Source organism: Harmonia axyridis, chromosome 1 (genome assembly GCF_914767665.1).
Source record: "Harmonia axyridis chromosome 1, icHarAxyr1.1, whole genome shotgun sequence".
In the NCBI taxonomy this organism is placed as follows: Eukaryota; Metazoa; Arthropoda; class Insecta; order Coleoptera; family Coccinellidae; genus Harmonia; species Harmonia axyridis.
Window position 1 is genome coordinate 22699615 of NC_059501.1, and position 14758 is coordinate 22714372.

Here is a 14758-nt window from a genome sequence, read left to right on the forward strand (position 1 = left end):
TAATTACTGGAAACAATAAATCAAATTTGATCCTTTGTTTGAGCTTCCACTTATCACATCCCTGTGTTCTCTACCTGTTCCAAATCGTCGAAATTAATTCCAGCTACTGATCGCTATCGATCAACAGAATTCGACACTCCTAAACGATTCTCATTAATTTCAACCCCCCCAGTTATCCGAGATCGGAGTGTTAATAGGAAGAAATTAACAGTTAATCATGTGATAAAATCTGCCAAAACATTTCCGACCTCTCAGCCCCCTGGTCCATCACGGGTACCAAACCAATCATCCATATCGGCGAAGGTTCGACAATTATCACCTACATTCTGACAAGTGGGGCCAAGTGGGAGCCCAGAATGGGGCCTCCTATTGGTCGAAAACGCCAGGTAGCACGACCAGGTGAGTATCAACTTCTATAGAATCGCAGCATCTCTCAGACCAAGTATCAGCCTTGCGTTATCTGCGGTAACAGCGGCAGGAAGAGCGGCAGTGCGAGGATTACCGCGATTTTTGAAAATCCACACGAGCGCGGAGGATATTCGGTGGAGAATTTGGTCCTTGAAGACTGCCAGGATCTGCCTGTGACGTTTGTTGGAGTAGTTCGCGATTTTACAAAAGTGTTGTGTTTGGTTTTTTGTGTATATTTTTTTAATACTGGTAATTAATTTATTGATTTTAATCTATTTTGATGGTTTCCTTCACACAACTCGGAATCCTGGGAAAAAGACGCGAAAAATAATATGTATCTCAATATTCTTATTGAAAAAGTATGTAGAAATGAAGATTTCCCTACAAATGTTTATTTTACATGGTTTAATCAATTTGAGATGAATGACATCCAGCAGTATTTACTGCAGGAACTTTTAATTCCTCTTTACTTCATGTTTAATAACAATAAATCTTAAAATGATCTAATAATCTTCTATAAGTCCTCTTATGAATTATCCTATAATAATAGAAGTGAGTCCTTTATAAATAATAATATAAAAACAAATGGAAGAATAAATAAAAACATTATTCAAAGAATCATAAGGCCTAATATATTGTAAGTAATGAGATTTTCATCGTTATTAGAAGAGCAAAATGAATACATATTCCTGATAATGAAAAATTGATGAGAATGAGAAAAATAAAATATCTAAATAAAAAATAATGATTACGAAATGAGAGTTTGGACTAATAATCTAGATTATTTATAATGATATAATAAGACAAAATAGGGGTCGAAGACCCTACGTAAAATTCACTATTTCGAATACTCTATGAAATGATCAAATGAAAAAATAATTTTATAAAATTTTTTTGAAATAGTGGAATTGATTTAATATTCCAGTACTCCAGTAGATATGTACATTTTACCTGGAAAAATTCCGAACTTAATGAAACTTATACAGGTTGTTTGGGGGTGCAGTGGGATGATTCTGTCAAGTTATCCATCACGAGGACCCTGTGCTAACTTGAGGAGAGCAAAGAACCTCAACATTTTCGGACTTTTTTCGGTTTTTTGCTCATAAGTTCTAATCTAATGAGTTTTCTACCAGTATTTTCATTTTTGAAGTTGTAGAACATCAAATTCTCTACAATTGTGTATGCACAACCTTTTCCGTAAACCCAATATCAATTGAGATACAGTCGATCAAAATAATAGTCCAGTAGACAAAGCAAAAAAAGTGGGGTCTGCTGGAAAAAATTCCGAACTTGATGAAATTTCTACAGGTTATTAGAAGGTGTTATGGAATGACTTTGTCAAGTTATCCATTACAAGGAGCCCGTGCTTACTAGAGTAGGGTCGAAGAATTTAATGCTCTATAACTTTAAAAATGAACGTTTTGGTCGAAACTTACTTAGTTCAGAGGTTATGAGCAAAAAACTCGTGTTGGATAACTTGACAGTCATCCCACAATACTCCCGAAAAACTTGTAGAAGTTTAATTTAGTTCGGAATTTTTTCCAGCAGACCCACTCTTTTTTGTATTTGTCTACTAGACTATAATTACTCTTCTGAGATTTAAGAGGAGAGATAGCTTACTAACAAACTACTAAATTTCATTACCCCAAAATATTAGGATTAGAAAATGCCTATACGATCTAAGAAACGTATGTAGGTACCAAGGCAGGAATGATTCAAATTGAAATTTTACTCAAAAAAGTTCTCATTATCCACTCAAACTCATGGTTATCAGCTTATCAAGCTTGAACTAATAGCATAATTATCAATTTTTCTCTTCACAACATTATAAATCATTATACTGATATAAATTTGCATAAGCAGTTATCATTCAATTTTTCTTCAGAAATTCTTAACGACTGGAAATGGATTTAATTGAATATTAAATATAGTTGGACTTAATTTTCAATATTCAACCTTCGTATGAAATTATTTATGTAAAAAACAATCAATAATCTGAATGAAATCTTTGCAATTAGTTTCGAGCTCTTGCAAGTTTCAAGTTAATTTCTACTTCAATCAATTTTTATCCTCCGTCTTATGATAACAGTAATTGAAATGTTAATTCTCTAATGAATAGATAAAGATGGAATTAGGGAAAACAATTCAATTGTGCGAAAATCTAGTCTTATGGAAAATTATCTCGAAAATTGCATCGAAACTAACTAAAAAGTTGGTGAATCAGTATTATTTCCAATGCATTTACTACCAACCAATAATCCCCATGAATTGAAGTGAAAGTTTAACAAAAAACGAATTGCTCTCGTGGAAATTCCGTGGTTTAATTAATAGAGGTACTGAACTGAACATCCTTATTGAAAATATGCTATATTTAATAGACGTTGATAGATATAAACACTGCGAATCTTCCAAAGAGCTCATACATATTGAACGAATGACCATTTGTTTCGACTTCAAAATTACATAGCATGCAAATTATAAGCTGAAGGAGTTTCAAGTAAAGGGTGTTTTTTTAGAGCTATAGAACTTTAAATCGCAATAAAACAACGATTGACATGAATTTTATTTATCCGCAAGATAATCTTGTGTCATTACATTTAAAATATGATTTCTGGCATATGACCGCCACGGCTGGCTCGGATGTAGTCCAATCTTGACGTCCATTTTCGATGACTTTTTCCAACATTTGTGGCCATATATCGGCAATAACACGGCGAATGTTGTCTTCCAAATGGTCAAGGGTTTGTGGCTTATCCGCATAGACCAATGACTTTACATAACCCACAGAAAGTAGTCTAGCGGTGTTAAATCACAAGATCTTGGAGGCCAATTCACAGGTCCAAAACGTGAAATTAGGCGGTTACCAAACGTGTCTTTCAATAAATCGATTGTGGCACGAGCTGTGTGACATGTTGCGCCGCCTTGCTGGAACCACAGCTCCTGGGCATCATGGTTGTTCAATTCAGGAATGAAAAAGTTAGTAATCACGGTTCTATACCGATCACCATTGACTGTAACGTTCTGGTCATCATCGTTTTTGAAGAAGTACGGACTAATGACTCCACCAGCCCATGAAGAGCACCAAACAGTCAGTTTTTCTGGGTGTAACGGTGTTTCGACATACACTTGAGGATTAGCTTCACTCCAAATGCGGCAGTTTTGTTTGTTGACGTAGCCATTCAACCAGAAGTGCGCTTCATCGCTAAAATGGACATAGTGCGCGATACGTATTCCGCACAGAATCATTATTTTCGAAATGAAATTGCTCTATTTGCACGCGTTGTTAAGGCGTAAGTCTATTCATGATAAATTGCCAAACCAAACTGAGAATAAATCACTCGACAGCTGTCAGATCGGTCGCTATCTTGAAAAGTAATGCCAACTTAAAGTTATATACCTCGAAAAAAAACACCCATTATTAGGTATCTGTCAGATTTGTGATACAACCAACAGTTTCAATGCAAAACCCACTAAAAGATATGGAATAGCAATTTCACAATTTACAATTACACAAGAAAGTACGAGGAATTTGAAAAATCTTTAATTTTCGAAATACTTTTTATCATTATGTTACCACAACAGTCCTTAATTTTCTAGTAATTTGAGATTCATCTCACTTTATTGACAGTGCTTCGATAGTACATATCATAGAGAAATAAACATAGAAAGAATGAGTGTATACGCAATTTTTACATGTCCCCAACATGGTTAGATTACTTAGATTGTGATATATTTTCAAATCCACAATTTTACTATGTCATTATGAATATATATTATATTGAATGGGAATATATTTATTTGAGTGATTCCCGATTAAATATGCAAATTTCAATATTTAGAATCCGATATTTTTCATAGTTGTCGAATTTATAGTATGCAGAATATTTATTATTTTCTGTATCTACCTGCTGAAATTCAACTTTTGCTCTCCTAGTGTCATCGGTTGTTTGACGTCGTTTGGCGCGCTTTAAGTTTGTTTTCTGAATTTATGATATATTTAGGTATTCATCTTCATATTTTGAGTTAATATGAAACGTTGATTCACTATGGGACATAAAAGTGCGTTCTTTGTAGAGAAATTCGCGACTTGAGTGAAATATCGTATCACTGATATGTTTTAATTTCAGCGCGCTTCATGTCAAATTTGCTCACTGAAAATTACATATGCTCCCTCGATCTATGTTTATTACTCTGAGGTTCATATCGACTATGTTTAGCGATCAATTCATGATGTTATAGCAGAAACATTTTTTTTGAAAATTGGAGAAGTATTCAATGATCACAAATTTTTGGATCCTACACAGTTCAAAATGCACTGTGAACATTTAAGGGTTATTTCCTCAAACGATTTATAATAATGATAATAAACTAACATTGAACAGCAGGCTGTTGCAATGTATGAATTCCTTCGAAAGCAGTCAAAAATTTCAAGAAGCTATATCTGACCTAATCCTACTTCTTATTCGAATATGTTAAACACCCATCTGTTGACATTGATAATAGAAGCTATTATCAATATCAACGTTCCAACACCTCTAGAAAGATATGTGAAAAGTATTTGGAGCAAAAAAGAGGACAGTCTTGGCTTAACAATGTTAACGTAAGTCATAAAACATGTAAGTGTCCAAATAAAGTGACAATAAAAAATAGTCGATGGAATGATGTTCAACTACATTCGCAACCTATAAATATCACATGAATATTAAAAATTCCGTATTAACATAGTTGGAATCTCACCGATTTCCAGTCACCTGTAAGATAAGTATTGGATGTCCATCTACTACATTTCGTAACATCCATCACATAGTGAAAAATATCGTTAGGAATGTTACCTGTTGATATTTTTATTCGATTGAAATGAATATAAGAATATAATATACAACTCCGTTGCAGGTTAAGCGACGGAAATGCTCAGTGAATTTTATGGTAAAATTATTGTACGTTATCAAAACAATAAAGTTGGTCGCCATAAACTAAACACTTTATCGGTTTATTGGTCGATCAGTGCTGTAAATTTTCGCTAAGTGTTTCTATATACTCAAATATCTGATTGCAAAATTTTTTCGATCGTTTCGTGAATATTTCGTTGACACGATTATTCAATGAAAAATTGGGACAGTATTGATGTGAAGTACAAATTTCAAGCTTCTGGCAATTTTGATCGGGTCGCCAGAACCAGACATTCAAGAAGATTATCAAGAATAATATTTCTGTTATCACGACACCTTCCGATTGTGTGTGATCATTATTTAATTGTTTTAACAATTCTAGCGAAATTTCAAACATAATAATTAGACAAAAATATCGAAAAAAGATATTATTATTGAAAATAAATAATTGGGTTCAGATTTTGCATATAACGGGTGTTTTTTTCGAGGTATATAACTTTAAGTTGGCATTACTGTTCAAGATGGCGACCGATTTAACAACTGTCAAGTGTTTTATTCTCAGTTTGGTTTGGCAATTCATCATGAATAGACTCACGCCTGAACAACGCTTGCAAATAGTGCAATTTTATTTCGAAAATGATGGTTCTGTGCGGAATAAGTATCGCGCTCTACGTCCATTTCATTTTGTTTAGCGATGAAGCGCACTTCTGGTTGAATGGCTACGTCAACAAACAGAACTGCTGCATTTTGAGTGAAGCTAATCCTCAAGTGTATGTCGAAACACCGTTATATCCAGAAAAACTGACTGTTTGGTGCGCTTTATAGGCTGGTGGAATCATTGGTCCCTACTTCTTCAAAAACGATGATGGCCAGAAAGTTACAATCAATGGTGATCGGTATAGAGCCATGATTACTAACTTTTTCATTCCTGAATTGAACAACCATGATGTCCAGGAGCTGTGGTTCCAACAAGACGGCGCAACATGTCACACAGCTCGTGCCACAATCGATTTATTGAAAGACACGTTTGGTGACCGCCTAATTTCACGTTTTGGGCCTGTGAATTGGCTTCCAAGATCTTGTGATTTAACATCGCTAGACTACTTTTTGTGGGTCTATGTAAAGTCATTGGTCTATGCGGATAAGCCACAAACCCTTGACCATTTGGAAGACAACATTCGCCGTGTTATTGCCGATATACGGCCACAAATGTTGTAAAAAGTCATAGAAAATTGGACCTCCACATCCGAGCCATATGCCAGAAATCATATTCAAAATGTAATGCCACATGATTATCTTGCGGATAAATGAAATTCATGTCAATCGAATAATCCATCGTTGTTTTATTGCAATTTAAAGTTCTATAGCTCTAAAAAAACACCCTTTACTACGACGCTATATTATTGCCTCAATATATTAATTGTAATGAATATAGATATGAGTTTATTCAACATTATAAATACATAATAAATTGTGTTGTGTATTATATATAAAGAAAAAAAAAAGTATTTTTAAATGCTTTCCTCTAAACTGCTTATGGCTACATTGTTTGAACCTCAGTTTAAACCCATTTGGATTGTATTGAAAGAAATTATTGAGTAGAAGTCATGCCATTTATAATAAATAAGGGTTTTGGAGTGGGTTTTTGCAGAAACAGATGAAATTCGCCAAACAATCGTTTGAGCCAGAACGGTTTATTGGTCAAAAATCTTCGATGAAAAAAATTTGTAGAAAATGTTATTTTCTTTGTATTTTTAAAGGAATTTTATTCAGGAAAAATCGATATTTTCCGATTAATCTGCAAAAAAAACGGCAAAGAAATTTTTTACATTTTTTTTAATATTCCGTCATGACGTTCAGTGGCAAAGCTCAGATTCGGATTCAGCACCTCAAAAAAACATATAAAATCGAAACTATCCTAAAAAGTGGGTTTTTGCAGAGAAAGATAAAATACGCCAATTTTCAACAAGACAGAACGGTTTTGTCGGACAAAAAAACTTGAAACAAGAAATTCGTGAGAAATTTTATACACGTTGTTTTTTATTGGAAAATCATTCACGAAAAATTCATATTTTTCGAGTTATATGCCAAAAATTGAAATTTTTTATATTTTTTTCAATGTTCCGTCACGAAATTTTGCTGGAAAATCTTGGATTCGGATTCAGCTCGCCAAAAAAATATGAAATCGAAGAAATCAAAAGTACCCTTACCCTTTCCCGTAAAAATCACATATTGTTGACAGGACTATGTACCGGGTTTTTCACCATAATTTGACCCCCCCTTTAACTTTGTTACTAAAATAGGTACAAAAAAATTTTTTCTACAAAAGTTTCACGAAATCGACTAATGTTTTTCAAAATGATTTCACAAAACAAAATATATACAGAGTGGGCAACATATTGTTTGCAACTTCATTTTTTCAAATGGAACACCCTGTATATTTTTCTATATTTGACTAGCTCTTTTTCTCCTGATTTCGAATATATAACATTTGTTGGTCTATCTCTCTTATTCTGAGTACCACAGAGTTTCAAAGTTTAAGAACAACCTGGCATACTCAGTAATCAGTTTTCAAGTGGTAGGCTGCGATTACTCAAAATGCCCTTTTTTGAGTTATCTCGTTGGCAACGATATGACATACGTTCTTGACTATAAATTGGAATTGGATGATTTAGATGCAACTCCATATATCCTCTCCTTGTAGCTTCCTTATTTTAATTGTTCTTCACATAAAGTGAAAATATTAAAAAAATTTTCCGCTTCTGTGTAGTGCATATTCAATGAATAATTTCAACAAACGTATGTCATATATCGTTGCCAATGAGATAACTCAAAAAAGGGCATTTTGTGTTATCGCAGCATTCCACTTGAAAACTGATTACTTAGCTTGTCAGGTGGTTCTTGAAATTTGAAATTCTGTGGCACTCAGAATAAGAGAGATAGGCCAAACATATGTTATATATTCAAAATCAGGGGAAGAAGAGCTAGTCAAATATAGAAAAATATACAGGGTGTTCCATTTGAAAAAATGAAGTTGCAATCAATATGTCGCCCACTCTGTATATATTTCATTTTTTGAAATCATTTCACTAGCTCTAGTCGATTTCGTGCAACTATTGTAGAAAACCTTTTTTTTGGACCTCTTTCAGAAACAAAGTTAAAGGGGGCGTCAAATTATGGTGAAAAACCCAGTACCTACCTATATTCATTGAAAATTAAGAATGGCTGGCGAGAAATGTGTATTCACAGTAAACTAAAGTTATTGTCTGGTCACAAATATGTCGCACATGTTCAATCAAAACATTCGGCACACATAATCTTTATCCCAACAGTGTAAAATTTTCACCTGTTCGGAAATATAAGAAATAAATCAACTATATCGTTTATTACCGTCGATAAAACATTTTATATCGAATATAATGACCACAATTTCGTCGATTGTATTCACGGTTAATACACCTATTTTTGTGTGTCTAACACCTACAATCTGGGAAGGTTAACTTCAGGAATCGACGTTAGAGCGAAGAGAGAATATAATACACTCTTGTCTTTTAAAGTTTATTAACGAAAAATAAATATGAACAGGTCTATTGCTTTTCAAACATGAGGCTTGAGGTCTTTATCGAAGGATACTTTAACGAGTTGTGTGAAGGAGGTTTTGGAATATTTCATGGAAGATTCATCAAGTTTTATTGTTTAGTGGAAACGAGTGAGAAAAGTTCTTGTGAAGATTATTCGTTGACAGTTCTGTGATGCCCTCTGATAAAGGAACTCCAATGAAGTCTCTGGGAAACCAGGATGTTAAATAGAAGATTTCAGTGGAAGATTTTTGCGCTCAGTTTGCCAGTTCTGGTTATCTTGCTGTCCAACAGGTAAAGTCCCATCAATTTTTATACAGATAATTTCATCGCAAAGCGTTACATTTAAGGGCTGTTCCCTGATTTAATATTTAAACATTTCTTTTTATTTTTATAATTACGCACAGGTAAATATTTCGTCAAATAAATACCTCTGTAATTTTTTTATGTTTATAGTAAAAAAAAAATAAACCAGTATCTCTATTTTTGAGAGCAATTAACAGCAAAAGATAAATAATAATGGTTACCTGATATTTTTCTTCAAATTGTGTAAAACAAAGCTTTTTTTTTTAGGACATATAATTTATAGATAAAGACAACTAATTTCTTTACTGAACTGTTACATGAGAAAGGAAAAGACATAAAAAGCATCCAAATTTATTGTATTTGCTAAACTGATATCTCCTGAAATAAAAGTTATTCAAGACTAATTCATCTTCACGTATAGATCTGTGAACTAGAGAAATTCTCTACAATGTGATTAACATTTTTTTCCCCGATTGAGATTCATGATTTTCTGCTTTAATGCAATATCTGTAATTTTCGAATTTTAAGCCGTTGCTAACTAACTAATTCTATGAGCAGGGAAAGGTGTCTCCAGCGTCCTTTTGCTTTAAGCACTGATGCCTTGCATTCGCTGCGGGCCCCTTCAGTAGGCCCAGCATTCGGGTATTTAATTTTTCCTAATAAAAAAAAACGGAAAACATATTGCAAAGTCATATTTTTTTAATGAAAGGCATTCGTGCAGAAGCAAAAATCCTGGTCTTCGACTCTCGACTATTTCTCTCGTCTTAATGTCCACCATTCACAAACCCTCAATTTTCAATTAAAAATGGTTTCCAGATGGAAAAACTGTATGACATCACCTATCAGCAGTTTTTTCGAGTTTACCCGCGGCAAAACTTGACAGCGGTGGCTACTATAAATCATAATACCTTTGATAACAAGTAATTATGATCCCATGAAATAGTCTTGTCAATTTCATTCGAGAATTTAATTTTTTTTGTGAAAATTATCGAAAAAACAATGTAGAATGTTATTTTTTCTACAAAAGCATTCGTGCAGGTGCAATAATCCTCGTCTTCGACTCGGATTTCTATTGCCACTAGATAGAACTCATGCTTTTTGTTAAAATATTACTTAGCGACATGTTTTTTAGATTTTTTCTGGAAAAATTAGATGCCCTTACGAAAGTAAATCACTAACGTTAAGTCAGGAGTTTTTGAGTGATTGTTGGTTTATATGCCAATTGAGTATACCTTTGGAGACCACATGAATTCATATGTATATATGTGGCCACCAAGGGCGCAATTGTCGCATGAATGAACAAGCGACGAAAGATCTTAACTTCACTAGTCCTTTCCTCTTTTTTTTTTTAATTATGACGCACATTCTCTGTTTACACTGCACTGAAAAAATAAGATTTCAAAAGCTCTATTGGTTGACAGCTCAAGGTCTAGATCTACTGAGTTTTTGAATATATTATTCCAGTTTTATCTGATAATCATCTGCAGTAAGTACTGAATAAGTGAGGTTTACCCAACCTATAAAACTAATTCAGGAATTGTAATTAGTAAGCAATTTTATTCACAATTATTATATCAAAATTCTTGACATTCATTACTCAATAAACATCTGAAGGAAAATTGATTAATTACGTGCTAAATAAACATATTAAATCAACTTGATGTTTATGTGACATGCAAACTATTAAGCGACATTTGGTGGAGTGAGTAATTAATATTATTATTCATAAGGGTGTGACAATAACTAGAAAGTCAATATTTATGTTAGACAAATTTCGATAAAGGTCGAAATATCTCATTGTTACTGAATGAACGAATCAAAGGTATTGTTTCTGAATCATCGAATAAAATGTTCTTTGTGTACCACGAGATCGATCTGTTGGAATAACCAAAATTTGATTGGATTCGACGAAATTCTTCCTATTCTGAAAAAACTTGTTTCGTCCATTGGGCAGTTGGTCGAGACATCAGAAAAAACCTCAGAAATATCCTCAATTCAAAACCTGTTTCACGAATAAAATGCAACATTCTCCTAGATTTTCGTGGTTTCTAACTCCGACATGTCGATATTTTTATGTGTTGATTTTTATAACTTATAATTAATAAATGTCTTGTTATATTGCTTGGTGATAATGGCTTTAGGTGTTATTCTGCTCATTTGAATTTGAATCTTCAGATGTTATTATTACATTTTTATGACAATCTCTTGAGAGGTATTGCTTTTTGGTTGCCCATAAGTTTTTTATCACATAAATAATCTATGAGATCGCCATAAAATTCAAGTTGAATGAAATTCATATTCGCCTCAGTTTTATAGTGGATTAATCTGTTTATTGGTGGCATAAAATTTAATGATGTTTAGATGAACAATTTTAAAGAATGAATTCATATGTGATCCATGAAAATTTGTCTTCACACTTATAAAAGTGAAAATTCATCTTAAAAGATTCTCCTTTTTGGAGAGAGAAAATTACAAGAAAAGCACTGAATTGGTGACGGGAGAAATCGAGAGAAATGAGAGATCTGATTTATATGAAAGCAGGGGGATCAGATCCTCTTAATATTTGCCATTAATATTTGAGAGACTATTCCAATGATAAACAAACTGAATTTCAACCTAGTTAAATATGTTTTTTTTTCAAATCGAACCAACTTTATTTCATAAATGGTTACTTAGTAGAGCAAGTAGACAAAATCTGATAAGCCATTCTCGTTCTCTTTTTCTGAGAAACTAACAAGAGAAGTATTAATTTTTGGCCATCTTCTTTTGTTCTCGAGCTGTAAGCGAATATTGGAAAAATGACGATATCGGTGAATATTTATATCTCCGTTAATACTGATGATAGAGCTCCGAAGTAAAAACATACATATACAGGCACTTTTTTACGTAGAATCCAGTGGCGTGCTAATCTTTTACCAGGATTTTTAATTACGTACCTATGGTCCAAAGTTATAATTTTTTATATGAGAACAATAAATTTCTGTTCCATTTTTTGAAAGCTTAATTTTTACTGATTTCAAAAATATAGAACATCGTTATATCAATATAAATAATAGAAAATGGTCAAAAAGCTTCTGATGCATCCATCTCATTCCAACTGTATCCATTGAAACAGTCGATCATGCATAGAAATAATGAGATTGACGGAAGGATACTGCTATTGTTATAGAAAGATCTATTTTACTTCGTTAATCAACCATAGCAATATTGAGAAACTTAGTTAAAAAAAGGTTTTTGATCATATTATATTATTTATATTGATACAAACGATACAATATTGTATATTTTTGAAATCAGTAAAATTAAGCTTTCAAAAAATGGAACATAACTTCGAGTTATAGCTACGTAATTAGAAATTCTGTTTAAAAGACTAGCCACCACTGGATTCTACATAAAAAAGCGTCAGTATAATGTTTTAATTTTAGAGCTCTGTCAACAGTATTAGCGGATATATAAATTTTTTTCGATATCGCCATTTTTCCAATTTTCCCTTACAGCTTGAAAACAAAAGAAGGTGGCCAAAATGAATACTACTCTTCTCAGTTCCTCAGAAAAAGGGAACAAGATTGGGGTATCCGATTTTGTCTATCTCATTACCTCTGCTTCAAAAGTTGTAGTACTGAAACATCGAAACTTGCCCATCCATTGGCGCTCTCTCACAGTTTCTTATTTGTATATTTAGAAGTTTATTTCTTTTTCAAGAAATGGCGAAAAACTAGAGAACTATTCGAGACAGCTATGGAAACGTATACAACAAGAACAAGAAAATGGATAGAATTTTATATCAGTAAAAGCCTTCCCTAAAATAAATAATTTTTCCGTAAAATTTTTTATGTTCCTATATTATAATCACATTACCCTATACATGAATAGTATAAATTTCGTTGATTTTTTAATGGCTTATAATCGACAGAAACAAACCAAATTTTTTTATTCGTACAGGTTCTCATGATTCGTAAGAAACATCATAAAGTATCCAAACCCATAAACCCTGGAGTTCATTCTCGACTCAAACCTACCTTTGAATTATTGCGCACTTGAAATGCAGAAATCGAAATGAAAAATATCAGAGACGATTTTAACCACCCAAGAAATAATCATAGGTTTCCAAGAGGAATAACGTCAGCATATAAATAAAGACCCCTTTAGGAGCATATAATTAGGTGTTATTGTCACTAACTGTATATTTTATAGATCTTGGAAGCTCTGGCCAGGGGCGAACAAAACGAGTTAATGTCGATTTATTGGTCGATAGCTGTCCATCTCAGGGCGTAGGTTTTCATCGGCAATACAACGCTTTTTCTTGTAGTCATTGAATCTCCATGATAACTCATATGGTAACAAAACTTGGGTATTATTTATTTCCATTTATTATTCCTTAGGGCATATCATAAAATTCCATAAGACAGCCCTGATAATTTCAGGAGATGAATCCTTCTCGAAAATTAAAGGGGTCCTTTCATGTGAATAAATTCTCCTAGGCCTCTCCTTGAAAAGGTAAAAGTTTCCAAAACTGAGAAAAAATGAAACAAGGGCTTTTGTGACAATGTACTACCAATAAAAGAAAGGAGAGTCATATACTAAATTTTTAGATTCCCTTCACAGAACACAAGAGTAGAAATACTTTTACAATGAATTGTTACTTTCAACACATATTTTATAAATTGCGAAATTTTGTTTCGTTCAAAAGATCTGGGAAAAAATCAAAGGTTAGGCTAGGTTAGGTTCGGTTAGATTTCACCCATAGAGTAATAAACATATACGCAATTTTTAGATGTCCCCAACATGGTTAGATTACGTTGTCGGATTTTGATTATTTTCAGATATACAATTTCCCAATAATTGTTATAAATGTATATTATATTGAATGAAATATATTTATTTGGGTGACTCCCCATTAAATATGCAAATTTGAATATTTGGAATCCGATATTTTTCCTAATTGTTAAATTTATAATAAGCAGAATATTTATTATTTTCTGCTGAAATTCAACTTGTGCTCTCCTAGTGGCATCGGTTGTTTCTCGTCGTTTGGCGCGTTTGAAGTTTGTTTTCTGAATTTCTGATATGTTTAGGTATTTATTTCAATACATTTTGAGTTAATATGAAACGTTGATTCACTATAGGACATCAGAAGTGCTTTCTTTGTGGAGAAACTCACGAATTGAGTAAAATATCGTATCATAGTATATGTTTTCATTTTCGCGCGCTTCATTTCAAATTCGATAGTTCATGTTGGGGACAAAATTTGTTTACTGAAAATGACATATGTTCCCTCTAGCTATGTTTATTACTCTGAGGGTTCACCCTAGTGAATGAAGATCACGACAAAATTAAAAAAATGTCATAGGTACCCTTTTTATTGGTGTAACAACTTACTCCTCTGCAATTAAAAAAAAAATTGAAAAAACTTTCGTTTACTTGAAGACCTTCTTTAATTTTTGACAAAGATTCCCCCTCTGAAAAATTTCGCACTATTTTTGTTATACCTTGTATAAGAGTTTCACGCCAATATATCAAGTAAAATAGTAAAGAACATTTTCAATTTGAATTGTGAATAATTCAAACGAAGTGCAC

General features: G+C 32.8%; 1 protein-coding gene across 1 annotated transcript in view; it reads left to right on the forward strand.

Annotated features, from left to right (window-relative positions):
* The first annotated feature begins 415 nt into the window (after positions 1-415).
* The window catches only part of LOC123684900 (protein Wnt-7b), a 117746-nt gene continuing 103403 nt past the window's right edge, over positions 416-14758 (forward strand). Inside the window, exons 1-2 of the mRNA XM_045624406.1 lie at positions 416-657; positions 8998-9169. Of these exons, the coding sequence (XP_045480362.1) occupies positions 9096-9169 (74 nt within the window). The 5' untranslated portion in view covers positions 416-657; positions 8998-9095. The remainder of the gene's footprint in view (positions 658-8997; positions 9170-14758) is intronic.